We start from the raw sequence: 22,701 nt of genomic DNA, 5'->3' as shown, positions 1-22,701 counted from the left end.
ACAGCGAAGGCCCAAAGGAACCAGGGCTACTGCAGCCCTCCTGCCAGCTGAGCTGCCCAAGACCTGTGGACACCACCAAGAGGACAAAGCCCTTTTCAGCTTTTGTTTTTCTTCCAGCCCTTTTCAGCCCCCTGGGCTGCCTGAAGTCAAGGCAATGAGGGGAGAGCTGAGGCTTTCGGAAATGAGTGGAAAAAAATATGCACAGATCTTACTCAAATCCCACCAGTGGCACAAGCATACACTCCTATACCTAGGGAAAAATAAAGCCCATGGTCAGCTATTTTCTTCGATGCTGCAAAAAGGAAAAACAGAGCTGGCATACAGAAATGGAAAAAACACTCCAAATCCACAAGTCAATAAACCAAAGACACCCACCATCATGGCATCATAAACCAGAGCTTGGAACAAAAGCTTCTGTCCTGCACTGGAAGGGAGCTTCAGTGATCCGTTCACAGCAGGGAGAGGCTCTTTTGTGATAGTGTCCCCATATCTGGCTGTGCTGTTTGTCCAGGGCTGGTTAGCTGATTTATTCCATGAGGACTGCAGAAAAAAAAAATATCAGAAGAGAGAAGAGATCCAATTACCACAGATACAGATTCTTATCCTCTTAAACCTGAAATGAGAAGCAGCTCGAGAAAGGAAAGAGCAAGTTGGGAAAAATACCATGGTGTCAGAAGAGCGAGTTAAATGCAGGGAACGCTTCCAACAGCATCAAAATAGAAACGCTCGTCACAGTGGGCCAGTGCAGTCACCACATGACAGCAGGGTTACAAGGTCTGATGCAGAGCAAGGGGATAGAAGGTGCCAGAGAGCTCACGAGAGGACTCAGAAGGGGCTTTCCTCTGCTTCCTACGTATTGAGGCTAACTGCATCACTGTGCAAGACCCCACACCGCAGGGCCCACTGACACCAGCTCCCTGCAAAGCTGCCAGCAGCCCAGAGCTGTGCAAGCCTGCTGAAAAACACTGCAAAACTGAACAGGGATGGCGGAAGTCTGGGGCAGAGTGCTTCCGGTGTTTGCTTTGGCAAAGCAATGCTCTGCAGCATGGAGAAGGGCTGTCACCTGTGAGTGCTGGCATGTGTGCTCCAGTATGAGTTGGGGACAACTGCTCTCTCTTTCCTGCTCCGAGCTAGGGCCTGGGTAAACACTCTGCTATTGCCCATCCATAAAGAGGCACAAAATTTGGGGCCTTATTTTATTGATTTATTGCAACAGACCACCAAGCAATTCTTAGCTCAGCTTAAATCCCCTGGGCAACCAGTGTTACCTTGTTTGTAGATCTAATTAAATTATATGAGCTGAATGCAATTTGTTCTGGGTTCTCTCAGCTTCCCCTTCCAATAAACTGTTGAATGCACACCTCTGTGTATGGGAAATGTGTACCTTTAAGAGCTGAAGTTATTTAACAGCTCAGACTATTAGTTCACAGGCAGAAAAGTATTTTCTTTCCAGGGTCTGATTTTACTGGGCCGCCCTGCGTGTACCTGAGCTCAGCCTTGCTGCTGGCACACACACACACACACAGACAGCACGAGGAAGATGCGAGCCAGCCAGCTCTGGGTGTGTTCCACAGATGTTACGTGTTGCCTGGATAGAAGGGAAAGAACAGTGTAAGGCTGCAGCCAAGAGAAAGCGAAGAGGAAATCTGGACCTGACACAGCTGTGAGCATGCATGTCTGTGTGTGCATACAGAATGCCGTGGTGTCAGCACGATGGCACGTCTATCCAAACCCACCAGACACCTATTGCTTACTGTCAGCCAGGGGAAACACAAGTTTCTGCTCTGCATATGTGGCCACCACTTACACAGGCCCACTCAATTCCAGCAACGAGGAGCACAGAATGACCCAGCTGAGACGGCAAGGAGATTTCTGACATCAGCCTGACCTAGCATGAGTCATTTGACCTCCTTATGCCTCGGTCCATCTGGCTGGAAATTAGGTAGAAATACATGATCAGATGCTATACATGAGCCAGGCGTTTCTAAGTCAGCTATTTAGCAAGAAGCAAATGCTACCTCATGCTGTCGGTGCTGGCAGAAGGCACAGCTAAGCAGTCACATAGAGCAGAGCACTGGACCCTGACTGCAACACCCAGTGGGAGGCAGAGCAGTGTTACATCCTGTGCCAACCCCAACTCACAGCAGCTCTGCCATAGCCTCAGGATCCAGCCCCTAGAAAACAGCCTTGGTTATGTGACAGCACCCTGCAGAACAGCAGCTTCTGCGCTGCAGCTGTGGATGTCAGGCAGTCCTTCATGTAGACTCGGATACTAGAGGTGGCATCTTCGCCATTCCTCTCTCCACAATCTTTGATGAGGATTGCCAAGAGCATTCCCTAATTGCTCCCCTTCTAAGTGGACAATCATTAAACCACACTAACAAGAAATTAACCAAACAACGGCACACGGCTCACACTAAGGAGCATCACTGAACACGACTACCCAACGAACGCGTTCAGTTTGCTTCTCCTGCCATCTGAAAGGCTTTCTGCAGAGACAGCGCTGACTGATGGCTTCTGTGCCTTTTCCAAGGAACATACGTTACTGAGCAAATACTGCCTGGAAACTTCAGCATTCAACCTACACAAATATGCACACACACACACTGAAACGCGTGTGTCCTATTATAGATGCTTACATGCATATTTGCCATCAGAGAGATCTGAGCATCACACGCATACACATACACAGACCAAACTTGAAAACCTTCTTGCAGGCATCTTGTGAATACCAAAAAATGTGGAAAGAAACAGGCAGCTCTGCTGCAATCCCCAAAGGACCATCTGTTAGCGGAAATGTCAATCTGCCATGTTTACATAGGTTTTGATGACTCTGGGAACAGCCTGTTCGGCTCTGGCTGAAATTGGCTGCAATGAAGAACAAACTTGTTTTGTACCACTTTGCAACTTTCAACAAACAGAAAAAAACCATCAGCCACACAACATGGCCTATATCCCACATGTTGTTCATGCACACTGTGTTTGAGGGGGGAAAAAAACAACAGGCTCTCTCTGGGCTATGTCTGTAAGGCTGGGTAGCTGCAGTTAACTCCAGGTCTGCTTTCACCATGGACCTGAAGAAGGTCTTGTGTGCCCAAACATTTCTGCTTTTTAAGTTTTTGGCATAAAAAATGATACTTTTTATTTCTACACAAGCACAATGATGAATTGCTGAAGGAAGACAAGGAAATGGTCTCTTGGTTTTTTACAGCAGAAGAATGAAAGCAAGCAGTGTCAGTCTAATACCATTTTGAAGAGGGAAAAATCCCCTTTTCAGTTCACTGCAAAGACGAAAATGGAAACTAAGAAAAACATCTTCCAATAAAAGGTGCTTCCATTACAGCTAAATCCTTATCAAAGCAAACAAGCCTCTTCATTTTAGCCTTTTTATAGAAACTCCAACCAGTAAAAATGTGCTGAGATCATATTACCTTCGCAGCGAAGAGGAATGATTTCATGCAAATATATGAGCTGAGAATGAACACGCAGGAAATGTTGACATTGAAACCCTCTCTGTTTCACATGGACAGTTACTCAAAGTAGCTTGAAATCCTGCACAGAACCAGGCTGGGGATGTTTGAGATGTGCCTGGCATTTAAAGGTGTCACGGTGGAGAGAAGGGATTTGTCCCAGACCAGCAGTCTGCAGGAGTGGGGAACCACCATGGCATGCAAACATGTGGCATCCCTGCCAACAGCTGTGCCCCAAAACACACTGCAACACAACAGACCTCTCCCATCACACAAAGGGAAATCTCTGCTAGCTGTCAGCAGGAACACAGCTTTCATGGAAGACTTTTGAGAAAACATGAGGATTTTTCTTCTACACAGAAGAATGTCAGTGCGAAGATGAAAAACAACCCATCTTGCTCCAAGTTCCTGATGCATTGCAGCTTTCGCTCTCAGAGTCCCAGGGATGCTTCATGGGAAGCACATGGGAGACAGTGGGGCAGCAAGCAAGCAAGGCCCCATCCAGCTCACAAGCAGCACAACGGCAAACGTTTCCAAGCCAAAGTGCTTGAGTTTGGCTCCGTTCAACAAAAACCTCAAGTATTCCATGGAAAGCAGATGCTTCTTAACACTCTCCCCCACCCCCAAATCACTTGGCCCACAAGTAGCAGTGACAGGGATGTCTGGAGCAGAGCCATTTTATCATCCTCAGTCCATCTGTCAGGGAAGCAGAGCCGCAGCACCACAGTCTGCACGGTACGGCACCATTTATAAGGTGGGCTACTGGGGGCAGCAGGCTGGGCTCACTGCACAGGGGAAGACATTCAAAGAGGAAAATCACACAAGGACTTGCACACACACCAACAAGTGTTTCCACTGGGAAATGCAGAGAGAGGAAGGAAAAGGGCCTGCTCAATGGCTGAGTGCAGGCCTGCCTAATGAGCTGCAGCCATCAGAGGGTCCTGTGCCAACAGATCGGTCGCAGCAGGAGCGTGCTGTATGAGGGGGACACGTCCCCATCCAGGGTGGGAGCAGAGCTCAAACCCACACCGTGCCCTTCCACTCACACCATCCCACTCCCCCAGCAGTACTGACAGCGGCTCAGGAGGACTCAAAGCTTGCATGAGAAGAACCTGGTGATCCAAACCTTCCGAACACCCAATGGCTCTTCTCAAAGCCCTTGCCTATGACTCTTTGCAGGAGCCTGCTCAGTCCTGGTGTCATTAAAGGCTTCCTGCCCTCACTCTCTGTTCTCCATCCCTGCAAAACAGCATTCATTTGCTTCTGACTGCTTATGGCACAGGAATAGTCCCTTCGTAGTGTCTGCACATCTCCTAACAACATGGAGCTTCCAATCTCCACTGAAGCCTGAGGCTGCAACAAGAACAAGACCAATGGAGAATAATCTGTGAAATGCTAAGTAATGCACCAGCATGGGAAAAGTCTGCAAGCACAGGAGCAGCAATGGCTGCCACTAACAGCAAGTGCTACCCAGCCAACACACAGCACGTTGCAGGAGATTCTCAGGGCAGAGGGCCCAGCAGGCAATTGGGGAAGGTCACACATCCTCAGTTGCCAGCTCGTTGGCACTGCAGCTCTATGAACCTGCCCCACAGCAGCAGCGTCAGACTGTGAGGCTGTCTCAGCCAAAGTCCTGAGTTCTGCAGTGACGTGATACGATGCAGTCCAAGAACTCCTTTCAATGAGGACTTTCCTTCCTGCAGCTCTACCACATCCTTTGCCTTCAGTTTTCAAAACCTCAACCACACGCGGCACACGAGCACAAAAGAAATGGCAACCGAAGTGTGAAGATGGCTTCAACCTCAGACTTCTCAGCTTTGAATATGCAGACTGAAGGAGGAGATTGGCTCAGGGGGCACCTCCTGCAGGAAGGGGCAGTGGGGCCTGCTGTGTGGAAGCACATCTCCCTCCAGTGCCCACTGCCAGCAACAGCAGCCTGTTGCTCCCGGCTGCCAGCCAGCTCTGTCACCTGCCAGGTCATCCTCACTGGGCAGCACGGGTGACAGCACTGCTCTTCGGGTGGCTGCTCCTCGGTGATCCTTGATTCTCTGTCCACATCCATCAAAAGCCAGGCCCTCTGTTCTGTTAGCAAATCTCCCTGGCAAATTTAACTCCTAGTTGCCTTTCCCCATCCAATTAGGGAGGCAGAGAAACTGCAGCTGTAATTGCCCCCTCCCTGAAGCGCTCATCTCTGAACATCACCTGACTGCTACCAACTTCCAGCCTCCGTGACAGAACCCAGGGCCCTGAGCTCACAGCCTATGCCCAGAATGGCTGGACCTTGGCACTGCCCTTTCCAGCCTCTGCTTTGTAGGCACAAAAACCTTTCAGCAGAGCTTTGTGAATAGGATCCTTTTGCAAAAGAGAGACCTGGATACACCGCCCCTAAAAAGGCCTCTCAGAGGAGGGGATTTCCCTCCACTAGACCTGTTTTCTGGGTAAGTCACCATCATTGAAAACATTTGTTCCTTATTTAACTGAAAGATCTGTAGGAAATTCCTCACACGCTTCGGCCTGGGTCCAGAAAGGGAGCCGCATTCCACTGACATCCATGGATGCAGTTTGGCTGCAAACTGTCTCCTTCAGCTGAGCACTGATCCAACACAACACCTGGGGATGGTCACGAGCATGGCTTCAGTGCACAGGACTATTAACAGCAGCTGGAAATTTCTCATTTCTAAAAGGCCATAGCTGCTTCACTGCTAGCAACAAGCACAGGTTCACCAGGTGTCCTCCTGTGACATGCAGGCATATCGTCAATGCAAACATGAAATCCCGTGTGTTCACAATGCATTTGTTTTACTGAACCTCCTAATTACTTTACATGCTCTCCCTGGGTTACAAAGAGAGACATAAACAGATTAACTAAATTAGGCCAATTAAAGGTTCCCTAATGGAATGAAATGTTTCAGACAAGCTTGAGAGAGGAAATGGGCAGGGAGGAGTGAAAGACAACACAATGTCAGGCAAACCAAGTACGGCAGGAAAAGACTTCTTCAAAATAAAGTGTTCACAAAAATAAAAGGGTTTTACTTCTTGTACGCCTTCAAGGGTATGCCAGTAAACACAGTGCATGTGGTCAAAGCACCTCTCACCCTAATTGCAACAGTATCTACCGGCACTTTGCAGAGCTAAGACAGAATCAGATCTGGACTTCCCAGCAGCAGAACACCAAAGGGAGGCTCCCGCCTGGGGAGGAATCATTACCTTCCTCTTCCCATGGACAGTGTCTTCAGGGAGGCTCGTGTGGATGAGGCTGTGCACTTCTGTCAGTTCTGTGATGTCTCCCAGGGGCACAGGTGCATCCTCTGGCAGTGGGGACATGAGGGACTCCAGCTCATGTGTGTCCGAGGTAGCACAGGGAGCAGCCACCCCTTGCCTGCCCCGATGGTAATAAGTATGGTTGCCAGTTGCTTGGGAATCCAGGCCTGGCAGAGCCTCCCTGAGGAAAAACAAGCAGGAGCTGACATCTCCAATTATCCTCACATTTCCTCTGCCCCAAACAGCCACGAGACTACCAGACACAGCAGTCGAGCCCAGTCCGCTCAGCCTGCCCCTGCAGAAGCAACCAGACCCAAGCCCCAGCCCTGACACTCTGAAGAAGTTGCTCACTCCTAATCCTAGCATCCCTTACCAGCCTAAAGCCCTTCTCAAGAACTAAGCTGGTTTCCTACCATGGTCTTTCCAAAAGTTTATGGCTGCATTCAGACTGCTGGAATAGCAGGAGGCTTTAGGCTGAGTCCAATCCTACTGAAACCAATCTGTCTGTCACTGGAAATCTTTCAACATCTTCCCAAGAGAATGCTAATGTATCCTTTTCAAACGTCCTTAGAGTTGCCCAACCTCAGAAACAAAACCTGCCCGAGCACACAGGCAATAATTTGGCAAATAGTACTTTTTCTCTTTTCTTGATATTTTTTCCACTGCAAAAATCTATTACTCTAACAATAGAAAATACTGAGAAAATAAATCAGTGAGATTACACTAAGTATGCTCCTTAGCTATCTAGTCCTATGACTCAGTCTTTACATTAACTGCTGTCATTCACTGCATCCCAAACAGAGGGAAGCTCACAGTGCATTTTGTCTCCTTTATCCCCTGGGATCTGAGTGACACCTACCTCTGCTTGCTGTTGCGGAAGCTGGCACACATGCAGAAGAGTATGCAGAGCAGCCCCAGGCAGACTCCCACAATGATTCCCGTGACAGAGTGGATATCCAGGACATCTAGCAGGGGAAAGACAGATGATGCATCATTTCAGCTGTTAGTAGAAAGAAGGCACAAAGTATCCTGTGTTCAGAGAAGCACCAGCTTCACTAAAACCAATGGATGATACTTCTATATACACAAAGGAAAAGAGTGTTAGCAGTGACAGTTTAGAACACCTAAAAGCAAACTGGCATCTATGCACATTCATTAATTTCATGCTACGCAGGCCTAATAAAGGCAGCGAGATGCAGATGGCATGTGATTTTCCACAGGGCAGAGATAGAGGAAAGAGATCAAGTTCTATTGTTGGATGGGTTCTGCAGCCACTTGGGGCCTACAGAGATGCACCTCTGAGGACTGCTGTGATCCTCTTCACCGACCTATCCCACAGTCACATCCCACATTCTGCAGTGACACCAGGCAATTCACTGGCAAAAGGAGAAATGCTACTGCTAACAAACAGTGATTTCCAGCTGTGCAACTCGTGTCCTGCTCTGGAACAAAGGGGAAATTCATACCAGACAGCTTCTCCCGGAGGGTGTGCACATCCTTCACATTTGAGTAGGGACCAGATCCCACGACCGTCTTTGCTCCCATCTTGAAGAAGTATCTGGTATCACTTTCCAGGCCATGCACCTCAGTGCTGAAGATATTTCCTGATCAAAAACCGAGCCAAAAAAGGATCACAATGTGCAGTTTCAAGCATATTCATACAGTGGTGGCAAAGCAGCAGCGGAACTCTGGTATTTAGTTAAGTGTTTGTGTGCCAGTACCTCAGGATGGCTCACCTTCTCGTGTCAGCAAGGTCCACATTTCATCAGGCTGCGTGTTGTTGGCGTTGTACAGGATGAGGTACTCCACGATGATGCCGTTGGGCTCAGCAGGGGGACACCAGTGCACCTGGACTGCATAGGGGTTGAGGGGGTGCAGCCGCAGGTCAGATGGAGGGGTCGAGGGACCTGGTAGATGCAAGCAGAGACCCAGCGTGAACAGTAGAAATGAGGAGCAGAGCATTTGAATGTTCTGTGTTTACTATGAATTCTTTTCAGTAGTGCCATAGTTATCTTTGATTGCACAAAATGAGGTGTGACCCAGGTGAGCAGGCATCTCATCCCAACAAGCTGTAGAGAGTGCGGAGGGAAGGCTTCTGAGCCCAGCACAGGGCAGGACTTGTGGCCAAGCACTGTAGCCAAACACTCAAGGAAAACACGACAGAGCTGATACTGCTCAGTTTGAGGTTGTGCAGTGCTGATCATCTTTAGGACAATGAGAACACACACCCCCTCCTTTCTATCACCTCCATCTCCCCTAAAGCTCTATCTGTACTTCAACAGAAATCCAGGAAAGGGAAGGATTCAATTTCCATCAATACTCACGGTCAGGAAGGGTGAATCGCTCCACCACGCTGCCAAAGGGCCCATCAATACCAACACCATTGGACTGCACAGCAAACTCGTATCTGGTATAGGGCTTCAACCCACTAATGAGAATGTCTTCATCCGAGCTGCCAAAAAAGGAGGCATTCACGAGACCATGAGTATCAGATGGCACGAAGGGCCACCTCAGTACCTTTACCAAATGAATGGATAAATCCCCACTGTGGAAGTTCCACTGCCACATTTCAGCAGCTCTGACTGTGTCTATGACAAAGCAGACATTTCCAGCATTTCAAACACCTGAGATATTGCTCAGCACTGTGACTTCCCTGCAGATTCCTCCTTCCTTGTGTTTATTCCTGATATGAGTAATACATGGCAGATGAATCCTTAGCATCCCCCTTACCTTGTGTAGTACGTAACAAGGGAGGCATTCTTCAGGCCCCAAGGGCTGAAGCGCACGGTGTAGTTGACAATCTTGACAGTGGTGAAGTCAGGTTTCTTCCATCTGAGCCATATAGAAGTTGAGCTGTTGGACTCTGCATAGACTTGGACTGGAGGCAGTGGAGGACCCTTCTGCACAGGGGGATCTATAGTGGTGCAAGATGTAAAGAGAAAAGAGATGTGGGAATGTAAATGACAGTGAGGGAAGGGACACCGACACAAAACAGGGGAAAAAATACACCAAGGTTGTGAAGCCTGCAAAAAAGGTGCCTCCAGCACTACCATGCTTAACCTGTCTGTGTACGCAGCCCATCCATGCTTTTCTTTATGTGTGAAAAAAATCCCACTGAGGATCCACACGCCTTACTGGCACTGTACTACTGTGCTACACAGGAGGTCAGCCTCAAGGGCACCCACTCAACAGACCCACGTCAGATAAGGAGGAGCACAGGCTCTTTGAACACCCCACAACAGACTGGCAGAGCTACAAATGGAGTCTGGGTCCTCGGAGCTTTTAATTTCTATGTAATGATGTGAGAAAAGTGGTTCTTCAATGTTTACAGGCATACCTGGCATTTCCATGACCAGCCCTGAGCCACTAACAGGGCCAGAGAGAAGACCACAAAGGCTATTCAACTCTGCACAAGAACGATCCTAATGAGAAAGGGGTAATTTGCTCTTTTCTCTCCTTCTCAGGATAACTCCTCCAATGCAACTGCAATGACTGTCCAAGGGAGCTCCCTTATGTAGGGTCTTCTCGTGTTTTGCTAATGTCCCTCCTGAAGTCCTTCTGTAACTCTACCTTGCTTCTGAAGCCACATGCCAAACAGAAGAGACAGGCAACAAACAGAGGGCATTCCTCACCTACTGCTGTTGCAGGCGCCTTTTCTGTTTTGCCCTTCCAAACTGCTGCATAACCATCTTCGTGCTTATTGAACGCCACCAGCTTCACCTCATAGAGCTTCCCAGGAGCTAGAAAAAAAATCAGTCAGGGTTTAACCAGGGTTATGTTTGTAAGCAGCTCTCCTCATTTAGACATGTTTTCTTAAATCTGACTCAAGAAAGCAGCTCTGATGGAGCTGAATTTGCTAAAACAAATCAGGACACATTTCCCCTTAGAGGATTTTTGCACTCAAATACTGTCTCACAACGGGAGCATGTATTATCACAGCCACTCCCAAGCTCTCCATTCCCTTTTCACAGAAGTGATCAGCAGCAAATTGACTTTCTGCAGCCACCAAGGGGGCTAACCAGTGTCACAGCCTGTAGCACATCATCTCAGGACCTCCTGATTTTTCTCCCCTTTAAGCTAACAAAATCCCCATGGGAGTGGATGTGCTGTATTGTTTATTCTTGGAGTAAGAACATCCTTTTGTCTCTTCAAAACGCACCTCTTGTTTCTACAATCCTGATTTACTCACTGCTGGGAGGAACTTGCTCTCTGGAAGTCCTTAAGCTGCCCATCACCGAAGTCACTTTGCCGTGCCAAGCAACATCAAAGGGTTTTTTTTCATGGAGACGTTCAGTTGAGAAAACAGACTGGGACATCCAAAATTCTCAAATGACACTCAGCAGCTCCTCCCTTCAGCCCATCAAGGAGCTCAGGAAGAGCACTCTGGACTATCTTTAGCTGAAGTGTGTTAATGAAGTTTGTTAATTTGGGACGTGCCTGTTCGTTCCCTGCCCTGATGGATCACTGCTCCCTTTGCCAGACAACATACGCAGAACAAACCCCTTCTTATTGATGCCAATTTTATTATTACTGCACTCATTATGCTCCCAGAGGCTAATGGTACCAATTACCAAAGGCTCTCACTGCTCCACAACACATGTTCATGCTCAGAATATAAAAACAGTTCAGCCACATTTTTCTCCCTGAAAGAATCTCAAAAGCAAACAGAGTTCTGTCTGCCTCCAAAGATATTTGATCTGCATTTCAAACTCACAGGAAAACACTTCAAACCCACACAAGGAGGAAAAGGCCAAAAGGGAGTTGCCTTTTAAACAGTTGGGACCATAGACTTGATGGAACCAAGAACCCATCTCCTGCCAGCTTGAGCATTTGGCTGGGCTTCACTGGGACAAGAGCTCATCACAGATGATGAGATCCAAAATGAAGAGGAAGAGCATGCAGATGTGATGCAGCTGTGGGCAGCTCCTAGCAGAGAATGAAGGGAAGGGAAGGAGAAGTCCTGCCTCCATCCTCGTGTAGGATCAATACAGCAGACACTTACACACGAAGACAGAGCAGCTCTGCTACATGATCAAGCACTTCATATTCTGCAAACGGGTATTTTGGGCTTCTCAGTCAGAGGTTTGGCTTCAATTTTTATACACAGGCCCAGATGTTCAAGCTCTTAGAACTGGCAGACATAAAGCTCTATCAAGCTGTCAAGAAGCTAGTAGGCAGCATGAAAACAGATGTATTTCACTACATTCCATCATACATTAAATATAAGCAGAATAATCTAGTCCAGATCATTTCAAGTCACTAATCTAGATGACTGTGTAATATATTCAATATGCTAAATATGTTGTTTCATTCAATTTTTCAAGGTGTTCATGTAGGCCAGATGCCATACCTTCCCCTGAATGGGAAAACACCCAGATCTCCGGGGAGTCACTTGCAGAGGAATGCACTCTTCCTTCACAGGAACGTGGAAGACAGGATCAGATGCTTATTGTTTATTTTTCAGTCTGTGACAGCTCTGGTCGTAACACACCATCACAAAGACTAATTGCAGAACACAGAAATTGGTGAGAACTTCTCAGCAGTAAGTTACCCCAGCAACCCAGGACAACTTCCTTTGGGTTTCAGGGGATCATGAAATTGCTGTGTTTCTTCTGTAGCTTTGAACAGCTGCCCACCTCTCTGACAGGATTTCAGCATATCTCCCCAGAGGAGATACAAAGAGAGACCTTAGTGGTATCACTCCAAGGAGATACGGTTTCCTTCAGAGTTTAACAAGAGCACAGGAGAAAATATCTTCCATTGTTTCAGACGGCTCAAATAGAGAGAGCTGGGACATAACCAAAATCAAGAAGACAAATACTGGGGGGAAGAAGGATGAGGAAAAGGAAGCCTGCAAGACAGAGAAGAGGTGGTGGAGACAACTGGAGCCCATTTATTGGCAAGACCAATTGGAGAGAGAGTGAAACAAGCTCTTGTCTCAACCTGCAGTTTCAGCCACCACGCTTCTTCAGCAGCCCATCCCCTGAGGGCCACCTGGGCAAACCTCCCTCCACCAGACAGCACCATCAGCAACTTGCACTGATAGCAAGAGATATAATGTTGCTTCTTATCCCCCTTCCTCACCCCCCATCTTTTTTTTCTTTTCTTTTCCTTTTACTCTGAGGGATCTTAAGAGAAGTTTCCTTTCCATTGCTGTGGTTCCCACATGGACATCCTTGTGCTGGAAGCCCCTCTGGCTGATTCCCATCAGCCACATGCAACAGTGTAAACTGTGTCAAGTCTGCCAGTCTGCCCTGAGACTGGTACCAGCTCTGCCTGCAGGACCCCCAAAGCAGATATAACCACCTGCCCTGGGGAGCTGTGAGCCTAAACCCTTCCAAATCCCAAACACTACTCCTCCCTGCTCCATGCTCAGTCCTCTGTCTTTCACAGCACAGCCAGATTCTGACCCCTTTCTGTACTGTACACATGCAGGAGGACAGCATTCAGCAGCTCAGGGGTAGAAAAGAGAACGTCCATGCTGGAAGAAACTCAAGACTTTCTTCCTGATACAATGATAGCTGATACACAACAGCCAAATCATAAGGAAGCCATTAGGCCTTGACGGATGCCCAAATTTAAGGAAGTAATTACAGAAGAACAAGCAGCCTTCTAGCATTGCCATGCCAGAGCATTTGGAACCAATTGAGCCCACTCCCGAGTCCCTCTGCTCACTGATTTGCCAGTGGTTAGAGCAGCACGTGAGGATGTTCACATGTGGTTTCCTCAGTGCAAAAATTACAGACCTAAATTCTTCAGAGAAACTCGTAACTGTTAACACTCTCTGTGGCAGGATGGCTGCTGCACTGGAGTGCTGGAAACTTGCTCAGTGATGACACAAGCTGTTCTTCCAGGTGCTGCAGGCTGACCTTTACACCACACATCATACATATGCTAGACACTTCTCAGTTTCAGCAGCAGGCACAGATGAAGCATGAAGTGGGTGATGGAAGAACTCTTAAGAAGCGGAATACTGCTTTAAGGACTCATCTGCCATGATTCTTTTCATTCTCCATCCTGTATCGATCAGCAAGTCAATTAATTAGTACAATCAGATGTTAAAACGTAATGTCTTATGGGAAAAAAAACAAAGGCAGTCAGCCCAGCAGGTATACCTGACTGCAATGCAGGCTTGTTCTCCACTCACAGGCACTCTGTTATCTCTTTTCCTTTAGGGGAGGTGGAGGAGAATACTGACCCAAAATTAGTATGTGTGAATTAACCCTTATCTGCATTTTAGCATAGAAACATTTCAAAAAATATGCAATTGTGAAGTTTCTTAGAACTAGATAGCCAAGGAGAGATCACTGCCCTGATGGTGATCTTAATCCAAGCACTCTCATATTGACATAGCAATGAACAGTAATTGATTCATATCCTTTCATCAGTATATACTATGCATTGGTGTAGTCCTTACTTAAAAATACTATCTGGTTTCATCCATTTTTTCTTTTATACTCTTCTCACAATATGTCCCAAAAAGCCCAGACCACAAAGTACTTTCAGTGCTCTTAGAAACAAATTCAGGAAGGGTGCTCATATGGTCATGGACCGACACAGCTGTAGGCGAGGAGAGAATCCTGGGACTGCTATCAAGTGTGAAAGTCAGACCCTGGGTTTCCATACCTATGCTGGGGTGCAACCAGCTCACCTAGTCGAGTCAGTTCATACTGCTTCACTTTCTTCTTTAGCTTTATAGGTCCTACGTCCCAGCTCTCATCTTCAGCGCCATCCAGAGGGCTTTCATCACTGGACTCCTCCTGGCCCACCTCCCGGTAGTAGAGTTTGTAGCCTGATATCTGGGCATGGTTGGCTGGGGGTTGCCAAGTGATCAGGAGAGACTCCATCTTCGCTCGGACTTTTAATTCTGCTGGTGCAAATGGAACTGGAAGAACAAGAAAAAAAATGTTCAGTCACTTATCTCCATTACCAACTACACATAGAAGGAGGAAAGATCCACTACCCAAGACATACAGGGGCTGCTCAACAGAAAGTCAGAGGCAGGCGTTCTGCTCTAATCAAAACCAACAGTTAGAATTCCCTAATGAACACAAGCATTTCTGGTTATGCCTCAAGTTCCCAATCTGAGAAATAACACTCTGCACCCCGCGTCCCCAACCCCAAGCAACACCCAGCCTCCTACCATGTGTCTGGTTGTCCCTGTCAGGTGTCCGATGCTGGGTCCACTCAGATGGGGCCCCATAGCCCACGCTGGTGCTGGCTGCAATGCGCACTTTGTACACCTTGTTGGGATGCAGCGAGTACAGAGTGATTTGTGTCTCATTTCCACCCACTTCAATGGAGTTAACCTGATCTGCTGGAACCAAGGTGACAACAGTGAAAAAGGGCTTTCCCAGTCAAAGTGTAGAAACAAACCCAGCAACAATCACATGGTCTACATGCACTCTTGCCACCAGGAAAATTGAGAACTGAAGACTGGGCAGAGCTGATATCCTGACTGACTCCTTCATCACATTCAGAAGCGCAGAGTGCCTTCAGCACCACTGAGCCTGCCTGGGGGCAGTTGTCAGAAACCTTGCTGCTGCTGACACGAGAGAAGAATATGAGCACAAGCTGATGGGAACTGATGGCACTCACTGCTGTACTTAAAGCGTCACCTTAATTTGAAGAAGAACCACGCAGCAGCCTTGCTTCTGTAAAATTCACAACCTCACCAAAGCTACATTGAGGTCTGACTGCTCCGTTTTCAGCTTACCCAAATTCATAAGGAACATAACAGGAAATTTAAACTGAGAGCGACCTGAGATTTCAGCTGTAACAACTAATGGGTCTTGCTAGGATTCATCCTGACTATTGGTGAATGCACAGCTCTTGCTTTTCAGCTGCACCTGACCTAAGCTCAGCTGAGAGTGCTGTCCTGATATGTAGCAAGGTACTGCTAGGTGCAAATCCTGGACTGCAAATGTCTAAGGTCTTATGATCCCACAGAGGTGCATGCAGGCTCAAGGCAAAAAATAACAATAAAAACAAAACAAAAACACAAGAGCCAGGAGTCACACTGCAGACTACTAAGTCAGATCAAACACACAGCAACATGTCCAGCACTTCATCACGTTCCTCATTGCCTTCTTAGACAGAAGCATAACCTTGGGAAGTGGAAGCTGCAGAGTTTTGATGATTTTAAAAGTGAACACCCAGAAAGCAAAGCAAGCACACATGGAATCAGAACATCTGCATTCAGAATACGGAAGTGTTACCATCCCTGCTGAAGGCTTCTTAGAGTGGCTGACAATATAAAACCAGATAAAACTTAGCAACAGAGCAACACAACCTTGCCAGGATACTTACATACAGATCATTGAGTAGACTTGGTTTTAAAGGAACCAAATGTCCTTCTTCCCCAGCCAGCACCAAGCTCTTCTCCCAAAATACAAAGCACACCAAAGAGCTGTTTATGCAAGCATTCATGGGGCAGTACAAATACATGCCATCCTCTGGGCACACTGGTTCCTCCACAACCACAGAAAAAAGCACCTCAGAGGAGTATGAAGTGCACAGTAGCAGCACTGTTGTGACTATCACCAGCAGAGCCCACATATAAGGGAGGGCTGTTCTGCTCCTGGCAAAAATGGGTCCCTCCGTTTTCAGTCTTTTACCTCTTCCCCTCAGCAAGCCATGTTGTTGAAGCTGCTGGAGCAAAAGACAACCTTCTTCCTTTCAAACACACTTTTTTCCTTACCTTCCTTGATAGTGCAGTAGTCAATCTTGTACTTCGTTATCTTGCCATTACTCAGCTCCGGAGGAAGAGGTAACCATGTCACACGGATGTCACCAGGAGTCATGCTTGACAGGGACAGCTGAGGAGCAGCACTAGGAACTGAGAAAATGCAAAAGAAAGTCAGCAAAGGTGGTGGCAAGACCTTGACACATCTCAGTTGGCTGGAGGCCACTACCTGGCACAGCTGCTGGTGACAAGCTGTCATGGGGTGTATCCAACATGCTACAGATCCCCAACAGCTCGGAGAACCAGAAGGAGCTTTCTGAGGAGGAGGGAAGGTGAGTTGCTCAGCTTCAACAGGCTGCTCAGTGCCTGCTGGCCACACCACACTGTGTTGCCACATCTAGGTGACCCTGCGTTAACTACAAACCAGGCAGGTTAACAGGCTGGTTAATCTGCCTGCGCGGTACCATGGAGCATCAAAGAGACACTAACTGACACTAAAGATACCAGACTTCTGCTTGGTGATCCCCCTCTCCTGTAGAATCACAGCTCTGTGCTGTAGGCAGCTTTCATGCTTTCAACTCAGCTTTTCAAGCTTCAGACACATAGGTGTGAGACCATGCAGTGCTCTACGTCAGGAGCATTAAAGCACACAATGCACCCCACAGCATAGCAGGGGCTTGCATGAGGTCTGCCAAAAACATTGCTTCTGTCTCTGTCCTGCAGTCTGTTGTGAGCTGTACATGTTCTCTGTTGGGCAGCAGTCCTTCTGGCACTCTGCCTTCACTGCTCAAAGAAATGCTATGTGATAAGTGGCAAAATCAGCACAAACCGACTCTTAAGGGATCCTACTTCAAGCCTGTTCCCAGCTCTACAAATTGTGATAAACATCTTTCTTCTGAGTTGGAATCATGTCTGGCCTAGCAGCAAGTTTGGAGCAATGCTACATTACGTCCGTGAAAGTCCAGAGGACCTGAATGCAACAAGTCCCATTGTCAGCAAAGTCACTTTCATGCTCACCATCATCCAAGCCAATGATCAGATCAGGGTGGGTTTCTTTATTTCTACAAAGGATTTACAACAAAAAGCTACAGGACATAGGTGTAGGCTTCCAGGAGTTGATACTATTCTCTACATCATCGTCAACACTCACCAGGAAACAGGAAAGAATATCTTTTAGACTCTAGTACCCATCTAATTCAACGCACCGTCCTCCAAGGTCTGAACAATTATGGAAGAGGATGTCCGGCTGGCTCCAAGCTGAGAATACGCCACCACATAGAAGACATAGTTGGTGTTGGGTTCCAGGTCCTTGACTTGCAGCTCGGTGGTATCATTATTGACAGCAAACTGGTACTCCACGTTATCTGTTCCTGGAGTCAAGGAAACACCAATCAGCAGGTCAGTGAACTGCCAGGACACCGCAAGGTGCCAGGAGTTGGAAGCAGAGACTTCCTAGCTTTTCTTAGTTTCTACAGTAACAGAACCTAGTTCCCAGAAAAAGAGTCTAGCTGCCACTGCAACTGCTTCCAGAAAGGGGAGAAAACACAACTTAGGAGATAGTTTGGGTAGTTTCCAAAGCATCTGGATGCACTAAAGCTCTTCCAGCCCTGTTGGAAGAGAAATGGGAGTATGGGAGTAGATGGAAGAGGTGTTGCAATCACCCGGCTACAGCAGCTTGAACTACCCAAACTAACACATCCAGTTCTTTGCTTTAAGCACAGTCACAGAATCACAGAATTGTAGGGGTTGGAAGGGACCTCCAGAGATCATCGAGTCCAAACCCCCTAACAAAGCAGGTTCCCTACACCAGGTAACGATCCAGGGGAATTCCTGCCATTATAAAAGGCCCAGTACTAAGGTGGGTCTCCTGTTGGTTTTGGAAGGATCTTCTGTGCCCAGAACCAGGGACACAGACCTTCATCCTTTATCACCACATCCCCGCGGCCACTGCTGGTTGCACAGGCAGGTAACACCTACCCACAGCCCGCTGGTAATGTAACGAGAAGCCAATGATCTGCTCGCTGTTGTACTCTGGCCGCTCCCAGGACACCAAGACTGTGGTGCTGGAGAGGGACACGGCTGAGACCTTCTTGGGAGCGCTGGGCAAACCCTCCCGCACGATCACGGAGAGCTTGGCAGTGGCGCACGCCATGCCCAGGCTGTTCTCAGCCACGCACTGGTAGTAGCCAGCATCCTCCAGCCCGATCTGATTGATCACCAAGCTGCCGCTGCTCTGGACCTTCACTCGCCCATTGGAGAGGATGGCGTCGCCGTTCTTCAGCCAGTGAATGGTGGGGGCTGGCTCGCCCTCCGCCTTGCAGACGAATCGAGCCGTGCTGGCTCGGGTGCGCGAGATGGTTTCAGGAGCCTGGGAGATGCTGGGCGTAGCTGGGAGGAGAGAGGACAAATTAATGCAGTAAGGAGGAGGGAAAGATAGCAGAGAAAATCCCTTCTCCTCCCCCCTCACTGCGATGTTTTATTCAGTAGCAGCTTTGCTTACAAGATAGGATTTGCCAGGCAGACTCTAGAGGCTTAATTTAGATTCTATCCAAAAGGAAAAATAAATTCCGTATCAATCATGCACTGCATTCCCTGATCCTAGGCTGTTCTCCCTCCTGAATTCCACAATACTGAAAGTTAATTGCTGATCCAGATTTCCACAGGGAAACCCTGTAGAACAGGAATAAGGCATAAAACGGTTCAGTAAATAGAAGGAACTAAACCCCGAATTAAAAAGGTTACATTCACCCCAAGAACTATCCCAGCACAGGGCCTTCTGACTCCAACCTGGCTCCCTTCTTCCCCAGCAGGGGTCACAAACACAACACAAACTCCGGATGCCAGACCAGGTAATCCACAGCTACCTGGCAGCATTTCTCCCTGCAGCAGTTACTCTGCTCTCCACTCACCCAGGACCCGGAGCTCAGCCGCAGCTGTAACGAACTGCCTGGTCTGGGGTTTGTTAGCACGGCAAACATATACTCCAGAGTGATGGGGCTGGCTGGAAGGAATGAGGAGGTTTGTCCGACCCAGCACGATCACATCTGTGGAAACAGGCTTTCCATCTGCAGGAAGAAAGAAGCACAAATGCGGGAGGAAGTTCTAAGCAGAGACCCCAAATCCCAAACCCCAGCCCAAAGGAATATTACTGCTGGAACATTCCTCCGCGCATGACTGAGCGTAGGCCAGCCCGAGTCAAAACTGCCTCAAGGTTTAGTTTAGCAATAATCAAAAAAGTCATGTTTCAAATCAAAATAGTCTGTAGTGCAAAGACTGTGCCTGGAATGAGCTCCTCCAGGAATAGCACATTTGAGGGAATGCTATGCTAGCATATTCTTTGGAAAAGCTGCTGGATCTCCTTGCTGACTCCCATGCACAAATGCACATCTCTCCTCACGTCTTAAGGCAAATGTCAGAGAATATTGAACTGCTAATGACCTGGGGTTCTTCCACCTTCTGGAACCTGGAATTGAACTCAAATTTAGGCAACACAGCTTGTGGAGAAGAAGGAAGTATCCCGAACCAAGGGCTGGAGTTTGGGCAAACATAGCATGGCCAAGGAGAGGCACAGCTGGGCAACTGGGAACCCAATGCCAGCTCTGGCAAGAGTTACTGAGTTGAGAGAGCCAGCCAATTTACACAGTATCTGCAAACATTACCTCTCGTCCCTCTCCAGCTGCAGATAAATGGGTGTCTCAAGCAGCAAAGCCTACATCACTCCTCTGCCCTCAAAGACTCAGCTGAATCAGAGCAGCTGTGCCTACTTAGCACCATCAGCAGGGAACAAAGCTGCGATCAGATTCTCTGCCCCCTCCATTTACTTCATGGAGCTTCAGGTGGTCTCACAGTTCAGTGGTTGCACTCTCACAGGAGGAGAGAATCAGCACACCCCACTAGCACAGGAGCAGTCTGAAAATCCAACCCCAGATGGTAGCAATTAGCTGACCCCACCAGGGCTGGCAACAGCCAAACTGACAACCTGGAGATAGAATCCTGTATTACCTACATGACTAATCCTCCAGCAACACAGCCTGCTCCTTACTGCTGTCTTCCTTGCATAGCACAAAACTGCTATTGCAATTAACCCATCCTTTCCAATCTGAAGAGTCTATGCTGGAAAGCAGAGGAGAGCAAGCAAACACTTGAAAATAGCAAGGAAGCACTTGAATGCATGCAAGGAACTGCTTCACCAGCCAGTTCAAGGAATCGTAGAATCCTTAGAGTTGGAAGGGACCTTTAAAGGTCATCTAGTCCAACTCCCCTGCAATGAACAGGGACATGCACAGCAAAATTAGGTTGCCTAGGGCTTGATCCAGCAATTCCCTTCCCTTTTCTTTCCCTCAATTAAAAAAAAATTTAAAAAATTAAAAAAATCATAGCTATAATTAGCTTTGATAATATCTACTCTGAGCATCAGCAGTATCCAGTATAGCAAAAAGTGGTGTAGCACGGGAAAAATGGTAATTTCTAATTGTGAGGTGCACAGGATAAAACAGAAACACTGCTGCCAGAACATGTAATCCTCACTGATTTGATTTCCCAACTTGTGTCCTGTGAGACTGTTTTTGCTCCTTTTTTGAAGGGAAGAGGAAATATTTGTGTACACTAAAAATCACTGCCTGTGGACAAGTCTGGGCTGAAGACCAACCACAATGAATGGTTACAGGGGAAAGGAGTCTTAAATCATGAGTCGGATTTGTGAAAATAACTGAGAGCCTTTTCTGGGAGAGAATCAATCCCTGAGCTGGAAACGGCCTCAGTCAGAGCCTCTGAAGCATCGGACGATGTGACACTGCTGAGGTGACACTTGTGACTCGGGCTGTCAGCCCTGGGTAACCTATGCCAGTCTGGCTCATTCGTACACCTCTAATGAGAACTGAGCATCTTCTCAGCTTCCATTACGGTGGGGAAAACAAAACCAGAAAAAAACAAAAGCCAGTAATTTGAACACAATGGGACTTTAGAACAAAAACCTGCCAGCAACACTCCCAGCTCACAGCTACTCCAATGATTAACAGATCTTATCCTGTTTTATAATCCTGCAAGATAATACAAGTTCTTTCTCCAAGGCAGTGGCAGATTCCACAGAGTCCCCACTAAGCTCTGAGTCACCGGAGGAGTGGCACAGGCCCGACCCCACCTCACGACCTTTACTACTGCTCAAGCTCCTACACTGAGTATGACTAATTTAGATCCAAAGGCATCCAGACACCAAAACTTCGTAATATTTCACAGGCCAGGTGAATTGCGTGCTTTGTGACCTTCCAGATTTAATCAGTAATTCCAGTTATTGAAGACATCCCACACCATGACTCCACCTGCATCATTAGGCAGCAATGTAAAAGGCTCTCGCCTTGTCCCACTGATCTGTCTGCCTTCTAACAAGTTTTGAAAATGAATGCCGGGTTCCTCCTGCTGACAGAGGCTCCTTTCCATCCCTTGCACTCACCCTGCCGTATCCAGGAGACAAACGGGGTGGGATCAGCAGCTGCCATGCACTCCATCACCACGCTCTCCCCTGCCACCACCGTGGTGTTCTCCGGAGCAGCAATGATGGTGACATCTCCTCCTGCTGGCTGGGAACCTAATGCCAAGAACAAAAAGAAAAGGCTGTTCTTCACTGGAGAAGTGTGTAGAGATGCACAGCACACCAGACCCCGCCGTGCTCCCCTGCTGTCTCACATGTGCTGTCTCATGCCTAGCTGGAGGAGAAAAATAGGTCTTGTTTTTATGTGACAGCATTGTTTTCCCTTAGGATACGAACACAGAGGTGCCCTAAAGATTTATTCTCGTCATATCAACACCAATAGAAGTTAGTATCAGGACTTTCTCATGGAAGATAAGAAGAGTTTCAGCCCAGAATGTTCATCAGCTCTTGCTAATTTGTTTGTTAATCAGATGGCACTCAGGGACATGGTTTAGCAGGCACGGTGCTGATGGGTTGATGGTTAAACTTGATCATCTTCGAGGTGTTTTCCAACCTCTAATTCTAAGACACCACTATTCTTCAAGCACAACAACTGCTCAGGACACAGCGTATCTTTTGCCAAGGCGCTTTAAGAGTTCAGAAAGAATCTAACATCTTGGCTAAAGAAATTCTGATACCCAGACGTGTGCTGTGAACTGCAACAAAGAGAGGCCAACACTCAGTGCCCAGGTTTTCACCTCAGGGCACAGAGACTGACTCAGTCACTCCGCACCCGGAGGAGAGCACGCTATTTAGCTGATAGGCGCAAAGACAAATGGCCGGCACGTAAAATCAAGCAACATTTACATGAAGATTTA

General features: G+C 47.7%; 1 protein-coding gene across 2 annotated transcripts in view; it reads right to left on the bottom strand.

The window, feature by feature from the left end:
- The window catches only part of IGDCC4 (immunoglobulin superfamily DCC subclass member 4), a 79,231-nt gene that overhangs the window by 5,591 nt on the left and 50,939 nt on the right, over window positions 1-22,701 (bottom strand). The window contains exons 5-19 of one of the 2 annotated variants that reach the window (XM_052671721.1): window positions 21,866-22,000; window positions 19,326-19,481; window positions 18,394-18,804; window positions 17,622-17,786; window positions 16,432-16,569; window positions 14,875-15,048; window positions 14,383-14,616; window positions 10,364-10,471; window positions 9,462-9,645; window positions 9,056-9,183; window positions 8,468-8,638; window positions 8,198-8,335; window positions 7,591-7,696; window positions 6,678-6,912; window positions 376-540 (exon numbers count right to left, since the gene is read on the bottom strand). In XM_052671721.1, the coding sequence (XP_052527681.1) occupies window positions 376-540; window positions 6,678-6,912; window positions 7,591-7,696; window positions 8,198-8,335; window positions 8,468-8,638; window positions 9,056-9,183; window positions 9,462-9,645; window positions 10,364-10,471; window positions 14,383-14,616; window positions 14,875-15,048; window positions 16,432-16,569; window positions 17,622-17,786; window positions 18,394-18,804; window positions 19,326-19,481; window positions 21,866-22,000 (2,648 nt within the window). The remainder of the gene's footprint in view (window positions 1-375; window positions 541-6,677; window positions 6,913-7,590; window positions 7,697-8,197; window positions 8,336-8,467; window positions 8,639-9,055; window positions 9,184-9,461; window positions 9,646-10,363; window positions 10,472-14,382; window positions 14,617-14,874; window positions 15,049-16,431; window positions 16,570-17,621; window positions 17,787-18,393; window positions 18,805-19,325; window positions 19,482-21,865; window positions 22,001-22,701) is intronic. The other variant, XM_052671722.1, reaches the window with a different exon arrangement.

Source organism: Tympanuchus pallidicinctus, unplaced genomic scaffold, assembly GCF_026119805.1.
Source record: "Tympanuchus pallidicinctus isolate F22 unplaced genomic scaffold, pur_lepc_1.0 scaffold12, whole genome shotgun sequence".
Classification (NCBI taxonomy): Eukaryota; Metazoa; Chordata; class Aves; order Galliformes; family Phasianidae; genus Tympanuchus; species Tympanuchus pallidicinctus.
The sequence above is the reverse complement of the archived record's forward strand: the minus strand, read 5'-3'. Positions and strand labels throughout refer to the sequence as shown.